The following is a 26,987-nucleotide window of genomic DNA, read 5'->3' as shown; positions in this document are numbered from 1 at the left end:
CTCACTATTCCAAATAGAATTTAAAAAATATGACAGTCCTTAATTTTATTTTAAATAAAATCAGTTAAAGTACAGATTAAGATTTATATTTTATTCCTCTATTTGTTGGTGATAATCTATTTATTGGTTAGATTCTTTGGAGGGGGGGGACAAAGGTGGGGGGGGGGGGTTGCACTAGATGTCCTATGCAGGTCCCTTCCAGCCCTACTTCTCTATGACTGCGTGTGGGTAGATGCTTCTCTTAGTAAAACAAGAAGGTCAAGTGATCATTTTAGTACCATCTAACAGGTAAATTTTCTGAATCTCTCCAATTCTGCGTCTTGGGCAGGAAGCCGGAACTGAAAACAGCTCTGTTGAAAACATTTAAAAATAAAACTTGAAAACTTGCAATGTTAAAATTAAGTTTTTTCCCACACTTGTAATTGATATTTTTATCCAAATACCCTTAAACTGTTTGCCAAAATAATTTTTAAATACATCTTCTAATATAGCTACATGTTCTTATTTAAAATCTTTTTGTTAAATAATAAAGATGATTAAAGTTAATATTATTTTAAAGTATCAATTAACAAGTGTGGAAATTTTGTGAAAGGTAAAAATGATAAGATTGTCAGTTTTGTTTCGTTTATTTTCTTTGGGGGGAGACGATGAAAAAAATCCATTAAAAAAAAAAAACTAGCCTTTTGCTTATTTGTGCCTAAATTGGTTTTATCCCACTCCTTGAATTAGGAATGGGTCAGTTCTCCACAGACCTCTCACATTTCAGCTGAATACATAATAAGCAAAAGGCTACATATAAACTCCAGCTTTACTTATGGTTGCAATTAAAAAATGAAATGTACTCCTCTCGTCCATTAACATTGACTTTTCATTGTCATCTGAAAGAAGACAATATGAAATTATCCTACTGAGATTTGGTAGGAAGTAATTCACATAACTGAAATACTGAGAGGTAGTTAGCCATGTTAGTCTTAAATCAAGCAAAAGGCAAGACAGAATTGCACCCTGAAGACTAACTAATTCAGCAATGTATAAGCTTTCATAAACAAGAGCTTGTTTTTCAGCTGCTATCTTAGAACTGGAGTATTAACATGGATGGTTATGGCTTGCTGAGGAAAGATGGGCAGGGAAAAATGGAAATTTGCTTTGCATATTAAAAATCTACATGTTTGTGTTGAGGTCCAGAATGAAAGTGGAGGTCTATCTGTTCAAAAATCACTGTGTTAAGGTGAAAAGGGAAGACAGTGAGGTGCCCCAGTTGGTGTCAGCTATAGACATTCAAAATCAGGAGGATCCTTTTCTTTTTTTCTTTTTTTAAACTAACTAACTGAAGTATTCAAATCACAGGACCTCGTGGATATGGGAGACTTATTACCAAGATGACTCCTGGGATTGTGACACAGTAGTGTACAAGACAGTCTAGCAAGTTCTTACAATTTGCTGGGTAAAACCTTTCCTAGTAATAGTAGAGAAACTGACTGGGGGAAGGCAGTCATTTCTTACTATCAGGCAGGAATTCATTGAATATCTGAAAGTCAGGTCCCTGGCAGATGTTACAAATATGATTCAGTTAATCACTGTTTAAGCAGTAATTAATCAGTTAATCACTTCTTAAGTAGTAACCTGGCCACACATTCATGCAGTTAATGGCACAATAAAACGGAATAAGCCACAAATTTATTACACAAAATAATAATGCCTTAAATAATTCCCATCATGCCTTAAACTGAATGCTTGTCCAGATTGATCATCTGACCAATGATCCCAGCCTAGGGTGCATAGGAAGCCATTGGCTCCAGTCACCCCCCGGGGGCTGAGAGCACCAGTCAGCTGATGAGCGCTCCCAGCCTCAGGAGCATACCAAAATCAAGGGCTCCAATGCACTCATGAGGCTGAGAGCCCTCATCAGCTGACTAATACTCTGATCTGGGTGCCCCAGGCAGCTGGCTTGCTCCTTGCCAATGCAGGGGCAGCCTGGAATCATAATAAGGCACAATTGGAACCTGATCCCTGAGCCCATAATTACACCTCCTGTCTTGCATGTGTAGCACAGCAGGAGGCACAATGATTGGAATTGCAGATCATATTGCATCGTGTCCTTAACTAAATGTCTGCCGGGGGCCTTAGAGGCAACTTGTGTGGCAGTGATCATGAAATAATAGCACTTATGATCCTATATTAATGAAGAAGGGAAAACAGAAAATTTAAAACATTGGTCTTCAGAGGACTGACTTCCTCTCATTTTAGAGCCATGGACTGACATACTGTATTTACTCAAATAGAAGATGACCTTGATTATAAGGTCACCCCCTAATAATTAGATTCTCTATATGGAAAATTGATGAATTTGTTATCACTTTCCAGGTATAAAATCTAATTATTGGAGATTTGTCTTAAATTTGTCTACCTCCCACTGCTACAGCAAGGAAACTAAATTGGAAGGGGTCAGTTAGCCCTTTTTTTGCTTTCTGCTTCCCCCCAAGATTTTTCCCTGGCAACCTGTTCCCCCTCTCTCTACTGTCGGACCTTGCTCTCCCTGAGCACATGGAAGTGAGAAGCAAATTTTAAAACAGTAACCTTGAAATTAAACATGGCTGTAACAATTTGCATACCCATGCACTTAGTTTATCAACAATTGATGTGCGTTACCTCTTTTTTTGAAACTTTGAAACTGCTGCAAGTTTTACGCAGGTACTCCATAAACACTTTCGAGCAGCACTTTGGCATCTGCTTATATGTAATGTGAATTATGTATGGTAGTGGTCCAAAGCCAAAGGATCATGATTTACTCCATAGTTCACTGAGCTGGGCTCCATCAGTCAACAGCATTTCAAACCATGGTGACTCCATGACTGAGTACTGTTTGGTATGTGTGTGTATCCCAGATATCTCCCACAAAGGATCCGTGTGCTAATTAGCCCCCTGCTCTCAACTGAAACCAGGTGTTCTTGTCACAAGTCCTAGGATGCTCCAAAAACATATATGTAGGTGAGGCACAGGGCAACCTGATCTGGCTTCACCCCACGGAGGGTGGGACCACACTAATCATATACACCAAGCGGAGAGAAGGGCTGACAGAGAGATTCTGGGCGAGTATTATGGCTTACCACGACTACAAAGAGAGTTGGCAGGGAGGAGAACTGAAGTCAATGGGCACAGGCTACACTAACCTGTTCTTGTAGTAGGTTCCTAACGGTAATGTTTGCCAAATGTGGGTCATATGTTTTATAGTCATGCTCAGTGTTGGCTGCATTTAATCAGCTTCATAGTTGGCTTCCATTGCTGAGCACATGTTGCTTTGGTAGCAGTTTAATGATAAACAATGTATTTAGTGAGATTTTGTTGTATGTGATTATAAGATGAGGGGGCTTTTTTCCCCATGACAATTTGGAGGCGGGCAGAGGGAGGGAGAGGAGAATCTTTGTCTTGTATTTGAATAAATATATTTAAGAATTTAAAAAATGTGTTCATATGCCAAAATATTGGAATGACTGCCACTGAGCCAGTTTTTAGCAGCCAGACACTGGGCGCGTTTACACATGCCCTAGACTGTGCAGTAACCACCATTACTGCACAGCCCTGGTGGTGCACAGGTCACTTACAACCTTACTGCACAGTAGCAATAAGCTACTATATCACGATTCGTGCCTGTTGACACTACAGTGCCATAGCAACAAGCTATGACTCCACAGCTCATTGCTACAGTGACATAGCATTTCATGTAGACGCGCACACTGTGTCTAAGCTTTATGCCCTCTCTAGTAATGAAAATTAAATATAGTAAATAAAAATACCTTCTAAAATATTTTTCCTTTCATTAGGTGACCCTAGTCCAGCAACAGTGGATTGGATAGGAGTCAGCTTGGTCATTGAATATAGTACTGGAACCCCTATGTTAAGTGGAGCTATCACTGTTCCTGAAGATTTCAGTAATTTTATTTCACCAAAACCTATATTTTCTACTGAACTATCTAAGTCCAAACCTTTTACAGAACAGGAAATTGAAGACATAACTGTTATTACTGATCAGCATAGCTTCACAGTGCCTTTCAGTATTCTGGATAGCACTGATAGTCCTGTAAAACCAGAGGACTCCATTTTACTTCCTCCAGCAGATGAATCAGCCAGCAGTGATTTAAGTCCAGAAGAATCTGAACTGCCAACTGTGCAGGTTATCACATTGACAGCCTATACTGACGGTAGATATACACCACCTAATTTTCTGCAAGACAGTGATCAAAAGAGTGAAGCTGAAAGGAAGAAAGACCAAACTATTAGCGCAGAATCAACTCATAAGGAAGGTGACCAAGATCTTTTTGGACAAGGTAAGTTGTAAAACATCTTTACATGAAGTTAAAGAGAGCTGCCTTTATTGCACATAAAAAAACCAATTTAGTAGGTACTCTAGATTTTTCCTTACATTTGCATGTTGAGTTGTATCTGAGTGAATGTCTCTATCAAAGTACAAAAAAAAATCCTTCCTGGGTGTGTTTGTTTTTTTTGCTGCCTATTCCAAATAAAATTGTCTTTGAAGATTATTAAAGTGAAAAATCACAAATTCTTAAGGTAAGCCAGGATTTTTGTAAGGGATTCTTCCCCCTCATATATAAATTTCTACAACAGAAATCAATACCCTCTGGGATCAGCTCAGCAGGCTCTATGTTCTAAGGCAGGGGCAGGCCGGATCTGACTGGCAGTGGACTCCATTTCCCAGCAGCCCCTGCCTGCATGGCTGGGGCCAGGGTTTCCACGGAGACTGGCCCCAGCAGCACTGGCAGGCAGCAGCAGCAACAGCCTCTTCCTGGTGGGGGGACTGACGGGGGCTGTGCTGCAGGCAGGAGTAGGACAGGCTCAGCTGCCGCTGCTCAAGCAGGGTGGACAGTGGTGGTGGTGGTGGCAGTGCCCCTGAGAAGGGTAGCTATGGGGGGCTATGGGTAATTTTTGGGTGGCTATAGGTTCTGCTAGTGCTGTCCCTCCTAGCAGAGTGGACGGCAGGGTGCAGAGTTGCTCTGGAGCCCAGCTGGGATCTTGCGATCCAGTGACAGAGCGATCCAGACCAGTGCAGAGCCAGTGCACCCCTTGAGAGTGTGGCCTGTCAGGCCACACTCCCTGTTTAGGCAGTGGGCAGGGGGGCAGGCAGGAGCGCTGGTGACCCCCCTGCAAGTGCCAGCTGGGGAGCCACGGGACTTCTGGAAGCAGCATGGCTGCTTTTTGGCAAGTGGGATCAGCTGCAGGGAATGCAGCCCCCCCCCCCCCCGACTCAAGAGGCACCAGTTGCCCATGGGCAGAGCCATGATCTGCAGCCTACACAATCTGGGCAGCGCCATGCAGGCAGTGGATCATGGCTCTGCCCCTGTTCCTGTCCACGCTCCAGCCTCGCACTATCAAAGCATGGCAGCTGCTGAGGTCTCCATGGAAACTGGTCCCAGCCACACGGGCAGGGGCTGCTGGGAAATAGAGTCCGGCCACCGGTCAGAGGCACCATTTTGCTCACCCCTGTTCTAGGGGGCAAGAAATGCTTCTCCTCATGAATCAACTGTGAAATATACTTGAAATTGGAGTCTGTAATGACAAAATTGCCATTAATAAAAGTTTTTGCAAACACATTGTCCCTTTTGCTTATGCTGAGAAGCGCTTTTCCTCTTTCAAAACTCAGATTGCTGAGCTGATCAAAAAATATAGTTCCCATTTAAATAGTAGTAACAATATCAGCAGAAAATTATAACATTTACAAATGAAAATCTGGATTCATTTCTCATTCACTTACTGATTTGTGGACCCTGTATCACAAATCTACATGATATGCCTGGATTTTGCATTTTGCTAAGTAAGTGGAAAATACTGTAGCCAGACAGCTTCCTATTGGCTACTTTTCTAAAGCAGCAAAGCAGCATTATTTCTTCAAAATACAGAATATCTTATGCTGAAGAAATTTGTTCCACTTTTCAAACCTCAGATGATGAAGAATTTGTTCAATGTGTTGAAATACATTTATTACCAAATATATGTACCCCAGGTTGTCTTCTTTGGAAGAATCATCCAGCTGCAGTGTAGAACCATAGCTCCCTGGTGGAGTCTGCTATCTCAGCACCACAATGGGAAATTTTAATTCCATTTTAATTCCATATGCTTAAATTATGCTGAGTAACAATATATCTCTCACGTAATAGTTCATATTATGCACTAACTTTTATAATGAAAAAAGAATAGATCCAAACTGAAGTGAAAGACAGCAGAAAAGGAAAAGAAATAATTTGCTAATTTAGTTTTATTATACAAATTCTTCCCAGATAGCATGGAACCATGATTTTTTTCATTAATGTTGTTTTAGCTATTTATATTATCTTGCTCATGAAAAAATATTATGGAATTTTTAAAATTGTGGATGGATGTAGATTTTGCCCTCAGTATAGCAATGTTACCTTTGAGTTGTGTGCTTCAGTAGTATTTGCAAGTGCTGTGCACCTTGTGGGAATGAGCCATTTATGCACAGTAGAACTGAAAGTTGTAGTAAAGCTTATCCAGTTTTGGCTTCTCATTCCCACCCAGCTTTGACATTGGCTATGTTAGAGCCTAAAAGTCTACAAAAAGCTAGTTGTCAGGGGTATTTTTCGAAATATGAGGTGTAATACTTGTCATTCCTGTTTGTCTACTGTATTCAAGGACAGAGTCTTGTCTAATGGTGGACTATGCTATAAAGACTCCAAATCAGAGATTCTGAAAGCATCTCTGCTGAAGATCGAGAGATTGCATAGGGGACAAAATTGAAAAGCTTTTGCCCTTTTCACTACTTCTGACAATTCCAGCAGTATTCCATCTGCACAGTATTCTTTGGAGTTTGTTTCCTCCAGTTATTCATACTTATTATAGTATTTTATTTATACTCAAAATATTTAAAAATGTACAGCTTTTATGTCATGAATGTTCTTAAAGACTATGTTGCTAATGATAGTCTGCAAAAAGAAGGCAAAAAGAATTGGTGGGGGGCATGTTTAGAAGCTCCTGTCTTTCTACCCCAAACATGGTTGCATTTCAGTTACGGACGTGTTTGATAGAGATAGAAAAGCCCTTCAGGATTGTTTTGATGTAAGATTGCTTTATCTCTTACTAACTATTGATCAGATATTCAAATGAGTGGAGAAAAACACAGGGATAGGTTCCAAATGACAGACTACATCTTTGGTAAACCCAAAGCAAGGGTTTTTCAAGTGTACCCAAGACAGGACTCTGCTTTACAATCCTCAACTTTGTGTAGTTTCTTCTTAGTCAACCCACAGGGTTCAACTCATCCTACCAGCATTCCACAGTGAGAGACAAAGGGGGCCCAAAGAGAGACCTCACTGTTAAATCCTTAGCGATCCTCTTGCCCCATAGCCATAGGTACAAGAGCCACCAGCAAAATCTAAGCGTTCTTGGGAGTTGCCATTAGTTCTGACAGTTCCTATAAAGTACCAGATATTCATGACCTATGTGCTACACCAGTCAAGCTAACTGTACCTGCCTGACGTTGTGAGGAAAAATTATTTTTGTCCCTGGTAGGAGTAAAATCCTTCTTGATCCCCAAAGGTGATGATCAGTCAGACCCATGGACTCCTAAAATCCTAATGAATAATTTATTAAATAAATAGCTATGGATAGAGGGCAGGACATGGAAGCTAGAAACACCCAGAAACAAGCAAATATTTCTAGTTTTCCCCTCCTTTGAAATTTGGACAATCAACTTGCCTACTTTTTCTAGCTAGTCAAAGGGAGGAAGGGGCCTATACTTTCCATTTCACTCCCATCTTCCTCCTCCTGTGGATTCCTCCTCACCTGCAATCTAATCAAGTCTCTCACCCAGTGAGACAGACTGTCAATTAATAATTCTCTTTCCCTTTGATATCTGTCTCTCTCCTTTCAAACCAACTGACTTTTTGAGAACTTTCTTCATAGCGCATGTTTGTCTATGCAACTTGCTGTGCAGCAGGCATAACCCTTGCTGTCCATTGATTTAATCTCCTCTTCTATATCCTTTTTATGACATCCTTATTACCATATCCCAACAAATTTTACTTACTACTCTCTGCATTTGCTCATAACTAACTCTGTGGAAATTCAAGATCCTGATTTTTCCCTTCTTTGATTTATCTTTTACTCTAACTTATAAATCCAACTATATTATATTTCCTATTACTGAGCCTGCTCAAGTCCATGAGTAGTCCAAGTGAGAGCTAAGTTAGGCATAGTGCTGAAATACCTGTTAAATGAGGACTGCAGTCAACTCAAAACACACTTCAGTTCTACGTCCCTCCCTTACATACTGTCATGGGATGCTCTACAGTGGCCATGGACAGGTGTTCTTTTCTAGCAGAAAGAAATTCTTACCACAAAGAAATAGTCCAGGAGCTGTAGTGTACATGCCAGGTGAGCTCTTTAGCCAGGGGACACAGGAAGACTCCTTCATAGATGATTCATAGATGCTAGGGTCAGAAGGGACCTCAACAGATCATCAAGTCCAACCTCCTGCCTGGGCAGGAAAGAGTGCTGGGGTCCAGCCAGATGCCTATCCAGCCTTCTCGTAAAGACACCCAAGGTAGGGGAGAGCATCACCACCCTTGGAAGCCCATTCCAAATTTTGGCCACCCTTACCGTGAAGAAGTTTTTCCTGATGTCTAGCCTAAATCTGCTCTCTGTCACTTTGTGACTTGTTCCTTGTTACCCCAAGAGGTGCCCTGGTGAACAGTGCATCTCTGATTCCTTGCTGTGCCCCACTAATGAATTTGTAGGTGGACACTAAATCACCTCTCTGCCCTCTCTTGCAAAGGCTGAAGAGGCCCAGGTCCCTTAGTCTCTCCTCATAGAGCTTGGCCTGTAAACCCTAAACCATACAAGTGGCCCTCCTCTGGACTCTCTCAAGGCTATCCACCATCCTTCTTAAAGTACGGCGCCCTGGGCTACTTCCCTTACTTGACAGCCTGTCCTCACCCCTGTCAAATGGCAGTTGGCAGCTGCTGAAAAGAGGTTTCATCCCGTGAAGAATTTCCTCCCTGCCCCGTCCCCTTCCCACCAAGCAACTATTACTGGGATGGGGAGCCATTCATCCCAGCAGGAACCCTCCCATTTCCCCCAGCAGGAAAACAGCTCCCACCACGAGGTCACCTGCAGCTGTAACCAGGGGAGTACAGAGGACAGGGGACCATTCTCCTGCAGTGGCAATGCTCTCCTAGCCTGTTACCCCCTCTCACGCTCCTGAGTGGACCCAGACTGGGGGCGACATTCTCCCATACCACCAATCCCCCTGAAGCCTTGCAAGGGCTACCACCATGGAGTGCAGAGGGTGGATGGCCACGGGCAACCCTCCTATGTTCTCTCTGTAGGAGAACACCTCCCCCCAATCCCACCAGTCAGCTGACTGGCAGGAGAGGGACAGCAGGCAGCTGCCATGACTACCTCAATTATTGGAAAGGAAGGTGCAAAAGTGGCTGAAAGTAAGCTTAGCCTCTTTACCCCTGTCAAGCTTCAGGTGCTGTGCTTCAGTTTGTACTGATGGAATATAATTTCTACACAAAATTAGGGAAATTACAATTATATATAGGCCTGTGCGCAATACTCAGAGCAAGATGCTAAAGCTTTAAATGTTAAAGGGTGTTTAGATATGAGGGTTCAAATGCCACCTAGTCCAGTGATTCTCAATCAGACACACTGGGATGCTTTGAGATCCTTTCAAGATTGCCACACAATGTTAGCATGTTTAGGTGTGCAAACGTGAATCATGCAATGAGCCCAGAGATGTCAAATAGGAATCTAGTGTTAAAAACATTCTGACCAGTTGTTTGCTTTCTGAGTTTTGGCCACAAAAGCATTACTCTTACATATTGTCATGGGATGCTCTACAGTGGGTAATAAAGCATTTCTCTATTATTTTTCTGTAGTAAAAAAACAAGTGAAAACTAAGAGCCTGTGTTTTCTGAGGGGTGTCTTGAATCTATCTGCCTCAAGTCTTAAAGGCTAAGAACCACTGCTCTAGTCAAATATGGTTCCTATTCACTGTAGTTTCTTCAGAAATTATCTGCTATGATACTTTTATTTTTTTCTTTGCAAGGAGAGCAAAGGTGTCCCTGTCTCTTTCTCAGATCGCTGCTAACTAGCCTGACACCCATGATTTTGTTTCTTCATATATTGGCTTCCCATTTAAGTTTAACACATCTTACCAAAATTCCTCCATGTAAATGATTTTCTGTTTTCTCTATTTCTTTTTACAATCTTCCATACCAAACAGATCATATATATACAAGTCAAAGGGGAAAACCCACATGAAACCTTAGAAACTGACAAAGAAATGATAAAATACCTCTATCCTGAGTTAATGGAACTTCTTAAAAAAGAATAGAGTACATTTTAATTTAAAAGCCTTTAATACATTTTGTTACGTAGGTGAGTATTTGCCTCAAAATCCCTAGCATTGTACGCAAAATAGTATGTCTGGTAGCATCACTCCCAGTGATACAACCTTGGCATGCAGTTATGGAAGATGGTTTTGTCCCTTTAGTATATAATGGTCAGCACCATTGCTGGCCACAATCCAAACATTTTTCTATTATATGTGTATACATTTCTATAGTCATTGGCCTGAATAGGCCTCCTAGCTCCCTAGAAATGCCTATGAAAAGGAAAACCACCCTGTGAAGACCTCCTCACAGTTTTCCTAGGGTAATTCCAGAACAGCTGAATTCTACTGATATTACCATATTTGGAGAATTCTTCCAAGCTCCAGATCATCCCCAGCAGCCTGCTGGTTCATGACGGTAAAAAGTTCCCTTTAACCTGACACTCCACTTGCCAGGATCTTAGACATGACATCTAAAAGGAAAGCCCATTATTGGTCTCTTACAAGCACTACAACAGATTCTTCAGGGTTTGGAATTCACACCAGGCTATGACCAGACACAGGGAAATTTTTCATTTGCCAGTCACCAGTATCAAAAGGTAAGGACTCTTCTGTTTTCAGTACTATTTCTTTCAGTTTTCATGCATTCTATTATATCAATCTGACAAGCTTCTCTTCATTATTTTCCATCAGATTCTCTGTGCACACTTGTACTGTTTCTAATTATCACTGAGTGCAATTAGATGGATGAAGAATGCTTTTCATTGGGATGCTACCTGATCTGCTCCTCTACTGGACTGAATAAGTAAATCTAGCCAATATATATCAAGCTTTATAATAAAGACTTTATTTAGTCTGAAGAAGCCGAATACCATGGCTTGGTCCCATGGCAGCCCCAAGCCCCCCCCCCTTGGGATGCCAGGCCTCTTCTCACCAGGTCCTGTACTGGAAGAAAGGGTCTGTGGGCCCAATCCAGCCCTCAAGGCCAGCCCTGCACCATTCAAATGGCCCATGGACCAGTCCCACACCACGCATCTAGCTCATGGGGCCAGACTAATTTAATGCCCCTGACCTAGATAAAAGGCCCGGAGCTAATGGAAATCTAGAACCTCAAGGCAGGCAAAAATCTGGGTGTCTTCCTCTTCCATTCAGGAAGGTACTTTTGGATCTGGGTGGATTTCATGACAAGGTGGAAGAGAAGAAATATTCTGAGCTAAGTAAACATACCAGCTAAAGCTGGGGGAGGGGAAGGAAGGAATAAGAGTTTAGGACAGCCACTGTTATGCTCTCCCTCACCCCATAAGACCCAGAGTAGGGTAAACCTAGAGGATTCAAAGGGAGCAGCTTGTCCTCCATCCTGCTCTAAAAGTGTGAGTGAAAAGGGCATCCCAGAGGCCACAGCATGTTACTATACACCATGCAGCAACTACTCCCTCTCCCCACAACAGCTGCAACCAGTGACAGACTTCATAACACCCTCTTCAACAATCTATGCAGCTCTAAGAGTTAGATAGGGTTTTTTAATACAGAAAAGTTTATAGCATAAAAATTGCCATAGACATATTCCCTCAGTAAAACTTCCTACAGAATCCTTAAAAAAAGGATTTGCACTCTACTAACCTAGGGATAGGTACAATTGTTGCTATTTGAGCCCCAAATACTACCAAATGGAAGATAAATATGCAAAAACAACATTTTCTAGTAATTTTACTAATAACTATGAATATATCACACAACATGAAAAAGTGTGGTGGTGATGTTGTTGCTGTGATAGTCCAGGAAATATGTAAGAGGCAAGAATTCTTGTGGGTGATATTAAATTGTGTTTGCTGTGTCTATCCCAACCACGCAATTGGTCAATAAATGATATCACCCACAAGAATATTGCCTGTCACAATATACACAAATGTACTTGTAAGCCAGCCTTAAAAATGCTATCTTTGGGGATACAGAAATTAGGGAGCAAATTTGTACCCAGTTCCCTGAAGACCTGCAGTGGGCCCCTGCCACCACCTGGGAGAGCTACAGGCTTCCCCTGAATACTAGCCCAGGGGCTGGCAGGAAGCACTGGCTCCCCCAGGAGCTTCCTTTGCTGGGGTGGGGACAATGTCCCCCTGCCAGCAGCAGCTCCTAGCCATGCCTCCCTGCTCAGGGGCATGAGGCTTGGAAAAAACTGCAGAGGAGAGGCAAGTCTGAACTCCCTGCCCCAATCTACCAGTGGGGCAGCTAGCTTGCTGCTAGCTGCCCACCAGCACATCAGGGTGGGGGGCTGGGACCTGTTCCACCCCTGCAGCTCTTTCCAAGCCCTGTGCCTTAATCACCTGTTCCCAGCCAGACCTGGGCTGTGTGGGGAAGTCTGCATGTGCAGCCCTGAGCTGGATGGGGACTGCCCAAAACAGGACAGTCCCCAGCCACATCCAGGCTGCATGTGCTTCCTCATGGAGCCTGGGGCTGGCTGGGAGCTGTCCCAATCAGAGGCAGGTCCCAGCCAGCTTCAGGTTGGGCAGGGAACTGTCCCCATGCAGGGAGCTCCCAGCCCTGCTCTGCGATCACAATTGTGATTGCAGAACAGAGGCTGGAAACAAGCTCCCAGCCCTCACTCTGATTGTAGAATGGGGGCTGGATGCTCCCTGTTGCTGGGACAGGGGGACATTGTCCCCACCCAGGCACACAGGGTGCAGGCTGGAGAGCTTGCTCCCTGCCCAGCTCTGTGAGTGCAGAGCTGGGGGGAACAGGCTGGGGAGCTTGTTCTCCCTCACCACCCACCTTTAGCTCTGTGCTTGAGAAGCTGGGATGGGGAACAAGCTCCCCAACCTATTCCCCACCCAGCTCCATGCTTGTAGAGCTGCATGGGAAACAGTCAACCCAGCCCCCACCAGTAGGGAGCTCCCAGCACTGGCTCCAGGACCGTGGGGCTACTGCTGAGAGATGCCTCTCTCTCAGCACTGGCTCCACAACTGTAGCAGATTTTACTCCTGGTCAGATATCTACATGAATACTACAGTGTTGTTACTAATCCTGAGTAAATGTGTTACTTGCATTTGCAGGCAGCAAATTTATTCAGGATTAGCGAGGTTTACTGTGAAGTAAGCAAGTGCACGTGTAGATGCTCATGCGTACTTTGTAGTAAACTATGTTAATTCAAAGTTAAGCGTCTCATGTAGACATGCTCCCTGAATGTTATTCTTCCTTCATCCAGCATAAAATGCCAGTTCCCAGAAATATTATATTCTTGTCAAATGAAACTAATGGTTTGTTTTGACAAAGTACTTCAACAGACATTTTGGAGAGCTCATTATCCTTTCAGTATTAGGGGCTTTATTCATAATAAAAGCCCAACACTTTTAAGGGTGGATTAGTATTCGGGATAACTAAATTTCATATTCCATAAGGACAGAGGGGATATTCTGAGTATTAGAGCACCAGTCAATTTAAAAAACAAACAAAAAAACACCCAAAAAATCTCCCAAACCCTAATGTCAAATATTCAATAGCCTGATATTAAATTGTGTTTGCTGTTTAGCACTTGGGAAAATAATCTAAAATGCATGTGCAGCTCTTGATCTGAACATGCATACAGACATTTTCATTTAGATTTCTCAGTCTGTACACATACCTTTGAAAAAAAAATGGCTCTGACTGAATAGAACAAAAAACATCAAATAAATGCCTAACATAGTGTGACATTGCTATATTTCCATTAATTTATATAGGAAAGGAAATTCATGAAAGGACCAAACACTGTTACAAGTAATGATATCCAACATCTACAAGGAAGCACGAAATCTTTCCTCATGCTTTGTTCAATTATTCTCTGTGGTTTTTCTCCTAGCAGGTGAAAGTCTCATTTACCTAGAGGGATAGCATCATTCTTAGTGTCAGGATGCTATTTGATTAAAGCAAGTCTGTATGCAAAAGTCATTATAAAAATTAGTTTCACATTTGATTGCATTTCTGATAATGTTTCCCCCTCCATTTTTTCAAAGGATTCTTGCTTAAAAATATTCTAATCCTTTCAGACTGGTACATTGGCAAATAATGGCAGTTGGTGGCAGTAGATAATACATTTTCTTGGAGACTGCATATTTTGTAAATGAGTAGACACTGCCATGTGAACTGCTCTATTATGGGATTTGAACACATATTAGGAGGGTATTTATAACTATTAGGGTGACTGTAAATAGAAGCTGAAGGGTTAACTGTGTAAACCTAAATTACTACTAAATTAGCTAGGCATTTTTTTGCTGTCCCAAGGCTACACATGTACATCAGATCCCATTGTACCATAGTGCCAGTACAGGGGGAGCCCCAGTGAGATAATCAGAGTTCCCAGTTGAGGAAGTGCAGCATCTGCTCCTGGGCTGACAGCCTGTCAGATGATGGTGTGCATAGTGCACTCACCCAACTGGGAGTATAATCCTCACAACTACAGAATTGCACCTGGCACTGTCTGGCTGGGGACCCTGATCACCTGAGCCTCTCAGCCTCTGGAGCACACAGGAGTCTTGAAAGTCTCCCGGCTGCTCCAGAGGCTGGGCACTGGCCAGTGGCCATATGGTTCAATTAAATGAGTGTTAAGAACAAGCCACAAAGTTATTACACATATTTTGTGTAATAACTTTGTGGTTTATTCCTGGTTTATCATATTATTAATTGATTGAACAAGTGGCCAGGTCGCTACTTAAAGTGGGATTAACCAGTTAAACTTATTTTAAATGTAATCTCTGTCACTGACCCAAGTCAAGCTTCCCCAGATTTGTGAGTAATTCATCAGGTTGGCCTTCCCAGGTAAAATTGTTAGGCACAGAGAATATTTCAGGAGAAATGCAGTGCTTTGTACTAAATATATAGAATCATAGAAATTAGGGTTGAAAAGGACTGCCAGAGGTCATCTAACATCTAATCCAACCCCCTGCTCATATATATAGCAGGGGGGAGGAAAGATTGTGGCTGGATAGAACTTAGTCTGGATAGAAGCTACATAGAACTGTTAGTCTTCCATTTGTGTAGAACTTGACTTAAGCCTGTACAGTTGTACTCCTTATTACACATATTAATCCATAGCACAGAAGCAGACATAGCCACCCCTTTAAATTATGGAAGTCAAGAATAACACGAGGTAATCATGTTAGAAACTTAAGGAATCTCATAGTTTATATCTTCTACATATGCAAGAAACAATGATTTTTGTGGGTAATGCCTTTTACTGGGCCAGCTGTATAGTTGGGAGAGATAAGGACAAGTTTTTGGGGACTGCTAAATCCTTTGAAGTTTACTGTTACCAGATTTGCCCATTACTTTGGGGTGTGCTCATTTATTAGGGATACGTTTCTAGAGCCTTTGTAATTCTATCAGTGTGCTGCTTGTGTTACTTGTGTTTCTATACAGAGCTGTATTTCTCCCTTCTGCAAGTCCTCACCCCCAATGGAGCGATCTTGCAGAACTCAGTTTCAGTGGGTCTGGGTTCCTCCAGCCACCAAATCAGTCAAATACATACACACACACAGATTAATGTGGCACGCTTGACCTGGCTGGGTTGATCAGCATGTACAGGCTGGCACCCTCATATGCCAGAAATCAGTTCATTAAGGTAACAATAAAATGCAGTCTGACACAAGCACACAGGTGAACAGAATACCTCTGAATCTGGCTGGGTGTCCAGCTGACACCCTCATGGGCCAGCATTCAGTTCACTAGGACACATCTGAGCCAAACTGGTTCAATCAGCCTATACAAGCTGATCCCCTTATGTGTCTCAAACTCAGCACAACCCAATCTTTTGCCCTAACTGTCCTAGTAGTGGTAGCCTCTTGATGAGTGGACCCCACAGTATTTCTGGGCTTCACAGGGATCTTTGGCTTAGGTAAAAGAAGCGTTGCTGCAGAGCAAGTGGAGAAGAAGAAGTAGAGAAGGAAAAATACACCCGGTTACCACCAGTTTGACTATAAAAGGTACTTCCTGCTAAGTATATGAAATGTATAATGGTACTAGTAGTAATAGACGTGCAAGGGAAAACAAACAAAACAATTACAATATTACCCTGGTTTAATTGAATATTTGGGGAAACCTAGCTCAAGCTTAACTATTACAATTTAGGTTCAGAAAGCTATGACTAGAGAGAAAAAGAAAAAGAGAGAGTGAAAGAGAGAGAAAGACAAAGAGAGAGAGCAAGAGCTGGGATCTCACCATTCCAAGTCACTCGGGTGATCTGTTGACAAGCAAAGTTTCTAACACAATCATGGAAGGGAGACGATCTGTTTCTCTCAGCTTCTTGAGAATAACACCGGATGGTGTCAGAGAGATTTCTCTCTCTCGAAGCACACTGTTAGCTGCTTTACAGCTTTCTTATACCCTTAGTCCAGCCTCTTCAAAGCATTCTTTTAATTATGTAAATCAAGAGGGTCCCAAGCCATAAATGACAGGGAAAATCCTGTTATATAAACAGTTTAAATTTAAATGAATTACCTTTTTCAGTGACAAGGGGTTATCTGGTTTGGAACATCTCAAGAAACTCATTAACGACCAGGAAAAACATTAAGTTTTAAGGAGTAACCAGACACCTAGGAGCCAGCTTGAAATTATTATGAATATAGAAGTTATACTGGATACCACATTGTTTCTTCTCAGATGGCCTAGCTATGCTTGCACTGTGAAGTCAGTATCAGTGTTTTGTACTTTACCTGTTGTGAATAAGCCTCAACTTAGCATGACTTTCAGATTTTACTGTAGTCTTTTAACAAACTTAAGGGGATTACTTGGCATGGTCATAAACTTTGTGGGGAGGACTTCCACCAGTCATCCTGGGCAAAGTATGACAGCATTTGTGGTCAGGGCTCCAACAGGCTGGATGCTGCGATAAACCCTTACCCATTGTTCAAATGTTGCCCATACCCTCTCTGACTCGGTCTCTTGCCTCGGGATTCCCTAACCCGGCAAGCGAGTTTTTTAGTCAATCAAGTTTAAATAGGCCTCCCATACTGGGACTGGGGCAAGCTGGGTGCCAGGGCTCCCTCAGGAACACAGAGCTGACAGGTAACATCTGGTAATATACCCTTCCTGGGAGTATAGCAGTATCCAAAAGTTTGTCTGTGTCCCTCCCAACTGTACAATTGGCCTAATAAAAGATATCTACAAAAATTATTGCCTCTCATTTTTCCTGGACCATCATGGCTATATCATGACCCCTCTTAGCTCTGATATAATATCTTAGTCCTAACATATAGGGGCCAGACTTTTCACTAATGCTTTGACTACTATATTTTGCACAGAGCGGCTATAAATCAGTTTAAACAAGGTCAATCCAAAAATAGCTGTTTAGCTTTGCTTGAGTGGCATACAACATTTGGAACTTACCTATCAAATTAATTTAGGATTCATCAACAGAGCCAAAACTGAAATATGCAGTATCCTGAGGTCTCTTTCAAGTCTCTCTCAAAAACTGCTGGAGCCACCATATTTTGGTATATTCTTCCCTCTCTCTCTTGCGCACACATACAAGTTCATTATTATGAAAAATAAAATGATTGCAACCACCATTTCAAAGCATACTAGGTTAAGATAAAATATTTGGTTGTGGGGGTCGGGGCTTTTTGACAATTTCCAAATCCAGTGTCTATCTGGGCTACTGTTCCAACTGTACTGTAGGTTTCATGGAGGCTGACCTGCAAATGACCAGCTATCATGTCTATTTATTACCTAATTAAACTCATGGGCTAAGTGCAGACAGTCAAAAAGCCTAAGGCTGAATTGAGTCAGTCTTTGCAGGTTAGTCTAAACTGTAGAGATTAAACTGAGAAGTGAACAGACATTCACTTTTGATTCAGGAAATGAATGCCTGGACCGACTCAGGCCAGAAGCTGGGGGTGCTAGAGCACACCTCCTGGCTTGCCAGCCACTGCCAAAGGGAAGGGACTGAAGCTTCAAGGTTTCCCCACCTTCCCTACTAGAACAGAGGAGGCATGGCCACTCCCCAACCCAGGGCTAGCACACTGGAGGGTGAGGGCTTAAATCCCCTCCCTGGCCCACATGGGACCCCAGCCTGGGTCTGCCTGAGCAGGGAGGCGGTGCCTGCAAGGGTTCTACCCCCCTGTTCCCTGGTCAAAGCGTAGAGAGGACAGCCCCTGCCAAACTGAGGAGGAGGTTGGGGGAAAAAGTGGCACTGAATTTATAAAAGCTTGAACAAAAATAGTCCTCTCTTTGAAGCGAGCATGTATTGAACAAAGCAATTTGCAACCTCAAGCACACAACAAAGAACAACCAAATATCTTTGCCTAAGCTAAGATACACCCAGTAAAACACAGTGAGAGCACACACAACTTAGTCTACCTTAAAATGGAATGTAACAAACCAAAAAGACAAGAGAAAGCCTTGCATGAGTCTTATGTAATCCTGAGGGCAGAGAGTCTCCTTATAGCCAGGTATTCAAAAAGCCGTTCTTGAGGAATCAGAAGGTGGGTCTTAGGTGCTGGTGGGGAGATCCCACAAGCCTCATCTCTACTTGGATTTTTACTGGTGCATTTGCACCCCCTTCGGGTGCCTCAACATTAGTATGCTTGTCACCTATAGCACCTTTGGCAGGCCTCTCATACATTCAGTGTCTTTTCTCTCTTCTTAGGTAGATATTCCAGTCTCCCACCTTTTATAGGTTCTGCTTTATACTGTAAATGTAGTTTACTGCTTTCTTTGGTCACACCAACCCAAGCAGTCTGGGACCCTCTCCTGTTCCCTTAGCACATACATGTGATGATTGTGCCAGGTCTTTGCCAACACCTCCCCACTCTCAGTCTGGTCCTGCACGGCTTGGTCCTGTGCTCACAGGTCCCTCCAGCCCCAGTTCCCCAGCCTCTTCCCCCTCCCCCATTGCCTGGGGAAGCTGAAGGGAATTACACCCCCTTGCCTCCCCTTATCAACTGCTTGCCTTTTTCAGTATCTGCCAGAGGTGGGAGGGGGTGGAGACTGCTGGTCTCCTGTCAGACCCCTGTCTGCTGGCAGTCCCTTTCAGGCTGTTCTGTCCCCCCAGCCCTGCCACCCTGAGCCCTGCCCCTCATCCCCTGCACTCCAGCATCGAGCATGGAATAGCCTGGCAGGGGCTGCCCCCCCCCCTTCCCAGGCAGACCCAGCTCAGGTCCCTAACACGTTTCCCACCACCACCCCTTTGTCAGCCAGCCCTCACTGCTCTGGGTAGATGCTGGGGGACTCTGAGTTAACTTGAACCAGGAAGCAGTCTGGGACATAAGTTTCAGAAACCTGTTTGACCCAAATCAGTTAAGTCTGATTCTACCGTCAACCAGGTTTATCTTGAACCAATTTCAGCTGTTTTGAAACTGGTTTATGCACACTGAGCTTCTGTTCTGTTACAAGTTTAAACCAGTTTCTGATCACTTAAACTGGTTTATGTGTAATGTCTGTCCCTAGCCCTGCTGTTTGGTATTCTTATAAAAGGCAGGAAACACTGGTGGGAAGGAGCATTTAAGACTGGATGATATTTAAGGTTTTGTTTGGTTTTTTGTTGTTGTTGTTGTTGTTTTTGTTGTTTTTTTTTTACTTTCTACATTTAATTTTTATTTTTTGTTTTTATGGAACTCAGCTCTACATTCTTACATTAATTTGTATTTCATGCTACTTTTGTATTGTTTTTGTCATTGCACAGCCTAATAAACTGATACTGCAGTACTGCATCTGAGTACTACATTGGTTATTACCAGTATCTATGAGAGAATCTGTCACTTTGTTATATCATATCATGGGAAAAAGTAGGAAAAGTCCTTAAGATTTTAGGAGGTTTTAGCGAGAGTTTCTCAGGTTTAGAGTACAATTTTTTGTATATGGTATTATTTGTCAGAATTTATTTTAAATCACTCCAAAGCAATAGACACAAACATCATGCTCCAGTCTTTCATACCAGGTTTTAGAGAGCTCCAAAACAAAATGTGCTTTACAGTAGCATTCAACAGCATTTAGGATGCTTACATGCACATTTCTTTAAATTCCCAGTGAGCCTGTAAAATTTTAGTTCTATTTTTTGCCTCTCTTAGTTTGAGCTCAGATATGTCAAGAGATTCACATTTTCCAACTTTTATGGTGATCCAATCAGCAGTGGAAACAGAAGTGGTTAATCCTCCCCAGGTTATGATTTTGGTATAAATCTTTTAATTAAATTAGGAACCTTGTCTGCTTAATCAAATTGATTCATTTTGAAGAAATTTCTTTTTAAAAGTATAGTCATACTGCACGTGCATTGCTTCTCAGATGTTGTTTCTCAGCTCATTTCATTAATTTGAAACTGAATCCAAACTAGACCTTGCAGTCTGACACTGTCTTGCCTGTTTGAGATGGAACTTAACTTTTGATTGATACAAATAGCACATTGCTTGCTTTAGCATAGAATTTTAAAACAAAATTGCTTTCAGTAAACCATTAGAAGCAGTACTGCTTGCAGTAATTGAATAGCCTGTTGTCATTGCAAATATCCTTGGTGGCTCTCCCACCAGCAAGATGATTCTAGATTCAATTGGTTTATTCCTATAGCAGCATGATGGAGTGTTATAGGAGTGGGTTTTCCAGCACATTAAACTTTTTTCACATGTCTGTAGTAAAGGTTTCGTGGAGGCTGACCTGCCAATGAGCTACTGCCATTTTATTCAGAGATCTGAATAAGAGGTAGGTTGAGGGTTCAGCAAGCAGTTAAAACTTGACTCTCTTTCACATGACTGTACTGTAGGTTTCATTTAGGCTGACCTCAGATATCACATCAGATATCTAATTAGACTCATGCTGTTTGGTATTCTTATGAAAGGCAGGAACAATAGTCTTACACTCCAGTTGCTTTATAATACTCTAATTAGGGAGTACCAATTCTACAAGCCTAAAGTAGTTAATACAAGAGATGGGAGAGACTGGAATTACAGCCTTTCCCATCACTGTTCTCAAACAGGCAGTAACAGCCATTTGCTTGACTGTATTGTTTTTGAAAGTCCAGCCTTAAAAAGGCAGCATTTCTGGAAATGAACAGTATACTTAGCACCACATAACAAATTAATTTCCTAGACATCATGGTGAAGATTTGAAAGACCATATCACCATCAAATTGCATCAGAAACCTTCCAACCACCACAGCTACCTCCATGCCACCAGCTTTCATTCTGAGCACAGCACAAAATCCATCATCAACAGCCAAGTTCTACATTACAATCATATCTGCTCTGACCCAAGCCACTGGGAAGCACATCTTAAAGATATAGAGAACTTACAGTACAAACCATGGCCACTCAAATCAACAAAGCCAGACTCAGACTCTGCTTCACCTGCTATAATACCAACCCTCGGACAAAGACAACAGAATCCTTCTGGTTGTCACTTACTGCCCCTAGCTACAAAACCTCAGACAAATCATTAATGACATCTGACTGCTCCTGAAAAATGACAACCATCTCATGGTAGCCATGGGAACAAACCTTTCCTGGCTTACAGACAGCCCTTCAGCCCCAAGCAGCATCTCTCAAGCTCTCCTATTCTCATCGAGGCACCAGGCCTTGCAACAGAGCCAAACGGAAGCTGTTCCCCTCCATCAATACAGACCATATCATCGCTGGACCAAATAACACTGATTATAACATCTGAGGTTCATTCAGCTGCACCTCTACCAATGTTATATATGTCATCACCTGTTTACGGTGCCCTCTGCTGTCTACATTGGACAGGCAGAGAAATCCCTATAGCTAGGCACAGACATTCAAAAAGCTGGAGCCTGAATTAATTGAAACTTTGCAGGTTAGTATAACCTGCCTAAGCTGAACCAATTTGTAACAAGACAAACATTCGCTCTGGACTGAGGCAATGCAGGCACATGCTCAGGCCAGGTGCCAGGGGTGCTAGATCACATCCTCTGCTGCAGGGAAGCTGTGCAGGGGAGAGGGGGCATGGCCAACCTGGCCTGAACTGGCCAGAGAGGGGTTTAATTCCCCCCCCCTCCCTGTGCCACTGGCAGGGACCAGACCCGGGCCTGCTTGGTGCTCCCCCCTGCAGCACTGGACACCATGACCCCTGAGACAGAGGTGGGCAGGGTGGAGAGTTAGTTTTCCCGGTCCCCCACTGGCAGTCAAGTCTGCCTGCTGTCACTGCAGACAAGGTATTTCATCCAGGAAGAGCACACACAAACTGCTGAAGCTTCCTTAGCCTGACGAAGGGTTTTTGAACCCGAAAGCTTCTTAATAACTATTCTCCAACCATTTGGGTTGGTCTAATAAGAGAGATCAAATTCACCCAAGGAACCTTGTCTGCCTATATCCTTAGGCCAACACGGCTACAACCTAAACCCCTGCTGTCACTGCAGCACTCGCTCCCTGCCTGGAACAGGCCCCTGACTGTCCCCTTGCCAGAGGCAGGAGGAATAACCCTCATCCCTGCCTGCCCCAGTGGCCCTACCTGGCCATGCCCCTGCAGTGCCACCATGCTCCACAGCAGTTCTGCCAGCCCCACAGCACGGCCCCACCACCAGGAAGGGCCTCACGCTTTTGGAAACCGTGACAGGTTGCTTTCTGGCACCTCACTCACCACTCACTGCTCCAGCTGCTGGGTGGAGGCAGGGCCTGGCCCCTGCTACTCATTCTGTGCTGGGGCAAGTCCTAGAGGGATTCACTTGCAGCCCCAGGGCTCCCAGCCGGTGGCTGCTCTTCCCATTATTCCCCCCCGAGCTTCACCTGTGGCTGGGCCAGGACCAGGAAGATCCCCCTGCAGTGTCAAGGGCCAGTGGCTGAATTAGCCCCCTTCTGCTGGGAGGGAGCTGGCCCCAAGAGAGACACTGCTTCTGGCTGCCGCTGCCTCTCTGTGCTGGGGCAAACCCCCTCCCGTTAGGAAAAGGCTTATTCAGCCAGGCAGGCAGACCCTTCTGTGGTGCGAGTGGCATCCCTGTGCTTGTGGCAAGCCCCCTCCCAGCAGGAGGGCACTTATTCAGCCACTGACACTGCAGCGGAGTCTGCCTGGCCCGGTGCAGGCAAAGCTGAGAGGGAATAATGGGGAGGAGCAGCCACTGGCTGGGGAGCCCAGGCCCTGCAAGTTAAGCCCTCCAGGACTTGCACCAGCACAGAATGAGTGGCGGGAGCTGGGCCCAGCCCCTGCCTGGCAGCTGGAGCAGTGAGTGAGGTGATGGGCAGCAGCCCATCATGGCTTCCCAGAGCATGAGCCCCTTCCCAGCCAAGGGGCCATGCCGTAGGGCCAGCAGAGCTGCTGTGGAGTACAGCGGCACTGCAGGGGCACGGCCAGGCAGAGCTCCTGGGGCAGGGGGGCAGGGACGGGGGTTATTCCTCCTCCTCCCTTCGGCCTCTGGTGAAAGGACAGCCAGGGACCTATTCTGGGCAGGGAGTGAGTGCTGTTGTGACAGCTGCCAGTGGAGGTACAGGGGAAACTAACTCTCCTCTCTGCCCCCTTCTGCCTCAGCAGCCATGGTGCCCAGGGCTGCAGAAGGAGGAAGGAGCAACCAGCAGACCCCACTCAGGTCCCTGCTGGTGGCAAAGGGAGGGGGGGAATTAAACTCCTCTCTCTGGCCAGACCCCCTACCCCTGCCTGTCCTTCCTTGGGCAGGGGAGCAGAGGGGTGGGGCAGCCTGGCTGGGCTGGAGCAGAGAGCCCCTCCCAGCCCAGAGAGCATGCCGGGATGCTGGGGGGGTCTCTGGTTTATCTTAAAACAGCAAGGGGTCCGGGACGGACGTTGTGTAAACCAATTTGAGCCAAATCAGTTAAGTCTAATAGTACATTTAACCACGTTTATCTCAAACCGGTTTCAGCTATTTTGAAACTGGTTTATGTGCACTGAATGTCTGTTCTGTTACAGGTTTAAACCAGTTTCTGATCACTTCAACCAGTTTATGTGTAATGTTTGTCCCTAGCACATGTGAAAGAATGAGACACTGATCTGACATCAAGTCCAAAAATGCACAAAAGCCTGTGGCAGAGTACTTATCCTTCCTGGACAGTCCATCACTGACCTCAAAGTAGCTGTTCTTATACAGCAAAACTTTAAACGCTGACTTGAATGTAAAATTGTGGAACAAAGAGTCATCCACATACTGGATTGTGTTACGTATGGTCTAATCCATATTGACCATGGATTCTCATCCTATTATGTGGATTAGCTGTTATGACCCCTTTGTTCCTATGGGTTTATTACAGGTTTGCCTCTCCCAGCACTGCCCTCTCTCCTTCTCTCCCTTCCTCATCTTTTGTATTAAAAAATGCTCTATTTGATAGCCTGCTCTTTGTATGTCCTTTCGTAGCATCTAATAAAGTGAGAGTTTGCTCACAAAACTTTATGCATCTCTGATCTGGTTAGTCTATAAGGTACATCTCTACCCTGAATTCATTTCTGAAAATGTCATCATAGTAAGGCCTTTGGAGTTAATGGAGATATTCCTATTAATTGTAGGGGGTGCTGAACCCAGACCAGCATCAACAAGCTAGTATACATGTCCCCATGTATAACTCTATAGAATAGATCCATTGTGACGAAGTCTAAGTATTGCTACACAGAGACCTTGGGGTACTCTTCAACTAGAAACACATAATGTGTAGCCCTACAAACAACTTTTCTACCTTGCTGAGAGAAACTTGCATATTTCAGATTAACTCTGTCAAACTACGCTTAAGCTGCAGAAACTTTATAGTCATTAATATTCAACTTGCAAGTCTCCCGGTATATGAATTTGGTACAGTTGTATAAAGGAAGCTAGCTTAACTAATTAGATATATTTTATACACAGCTTTAGCAGCTAAATGTCTTTATTTTATAACAGAGGAAATGATTAGACTTATGTTTTGTAAAATGTAATTAATTTTCTTAGTATGAGGGACTTTCAGAAAGCGTCTCAGAAGCCAACACCCTGAGCACAAAGTAACACTTTTCACAATTTTTTGAGACTGTCACAGAATAAAGCTAATTTAAATTAAGAATGGTAGATAAATTATATACGGTTTGCATTTTAAAGGTTTTAAACATCCTACAAGCCCTTGTTTGGGCTTTTATCTTAAAGGAACTAATTTTTCACAATACCTCATAAAACTGATGTTCCTAGCTAAAGCACTTGAAAGGAATTAATGCAAAAGGGAACAGGCTGAGTGCACAGCTAAGAAAATATGAGGTAAAAGAGAGCAGCTTATTAAAAAAAATATTGTCATGTCAACAGCCCAGAAGGAGAAAACCACTGACAAATATCTAACTGAAGTATGTAAAGGACTTAATGAAACAGAAAATGACAAGTTCACTTAGTATTTTTAGGACCACAAGAGATTATGGTCGAAGTCATAAGGAAATGCAAATTGAAGAAAAATGAATTCAGAGTAAAGATCACAAAAAACAAGTCTTTAAGTGAAATATAATGCGGAGATTCATGGAGTGAATAAGAATCCTGTAGCAGACAAACACAGTGGGTTTATTGAAGGAGCATTTCGAAGTTCCAAGTGGCAGAACAACACAGTGGCAGGAAGATGGTCACATTAAATTAAACCTGTATTAATATGAAAATTATGGCAAACCTCAATACTGTAGTATGTGTTGGAGTTTATGGCATTATCCAAGCAGCTGCAAGGCCACTGATCAACAATTCAAACTGTAAGGACTCAGGCACAGAGATCAGACATTTCTCACAACAAACAGCTATTACACTGGTTGGACTAAGCATGCTAAATATGGACTTTCACAACTATAACTCAAGCTATTTTGTTATATTCAGATGCTATATTGTTTCCTATGTGTGGAGACAGTAGACCTTGTCTTTCAAAGTAATGTCTTTCTGCCATCCCTATTGGGCATGTTTACATGTTCATTTAAGCACACTTAAATTTAATGCATTTTAGCTTAATTTGCATTAAAACAAATTTTGGCAAGGACTTGGGACTAACTCTAGGCCCCCGTCAGTCCACACCTGCCATGTGCCCCTATGGCCACTGGGGGGAGCTCCAGTCTCTGGCCACATGGCTGCCAGCACTTAGCAGCCATGCTGAAGCCAGAGCCAGCTACCAACACTTGGCAACCATCTTAAAAACACACCTTCCACACTGTAACCTCTGGGCAGATACTTCCTGTGTCAGAAGGGCAGTAAGGCAGAGACACAGGCAGCATGTGCCAGATCTGCTCCTGCTTCTGCTGTGCTTCCCAACCATGGCTGTCCCAGCTCCTGGTTCTGGCACCCAGCGACAGCTCCCCCATTCCTCAGGGCTGCCACAGCTGTCCTGCTCACTGACCACCATTCTGAGCACCTGGTGCTCAGCTACCTTGCACTGCTTGACTCCCAACCCACTCCAGCTGCCTGCTGGATGACTGGTACATGGCCTTTCAGGACCCCCACCACCATGTAGCTGCTGCTGCCAGCCACAGCGACCACAGGCTCCAGGATGCCACCTTTGAAGACTACTGTGTCAGCTCTAGCCCCACCTGGAGTGCCAGGACACAGCAATGCACCCAACCATCCATACTGACCCCTGTCTGGCCCACTACCCACACACCCCCTACCCCCTGCCCACCCCCCAGCACCACTCCAGGGCATACACATGTTTGCAATGAAAATGTTTTTCTCCTTACACCCCCCACCCCCCAACCTCTGCACCTCCCCCCTCAACCAACAGAGCCCCCC

General features: G+C 43.7%; 1 protein-coding gene across 1 annotated transcript in view; it reads left to right on the top strand.

The window, feature by feature from the left end:
* IMPG1 (interphotoreceptor matrix proteoglycan 1) overlaps positions 1 to 26,987 on the top strand; it is a 124,328-nt gene that overhangs the window by 78,067 nt on the left and 19,274 nt on the right. Inside the window, exon 11 of the mRNA XM_059723456.1 lies at positions 3,822 to 4,325. Coding sequence (XP_059579439.1) covers positions 3,822 to 4,325 — 504 coding nt within the window. The remainder of the gene's footprint in view (positions 1 to 3,821; positions 4,326 to 26,987) is intronic.

The sequence above is a fragment of the Alligator mississippiensis genome, chromosome 1 (genome assembly GCF_030867095.1).
Source record: "Alligator mississippiensis isolate rAllMis1 chromosome 1, rAllMis1, whole genome shotgun sequence".
In the NCBI taxonomy this organism is placed as follows: domain Eukaryota; kingdom Metazoa; phylum Chordata; order Crocodylia; family Alligatoridae; genus Alligator; species Alligator mississippiensis.
This window is presented reverse-complemented; position numbering and strand designations above follow the sequence as displayed.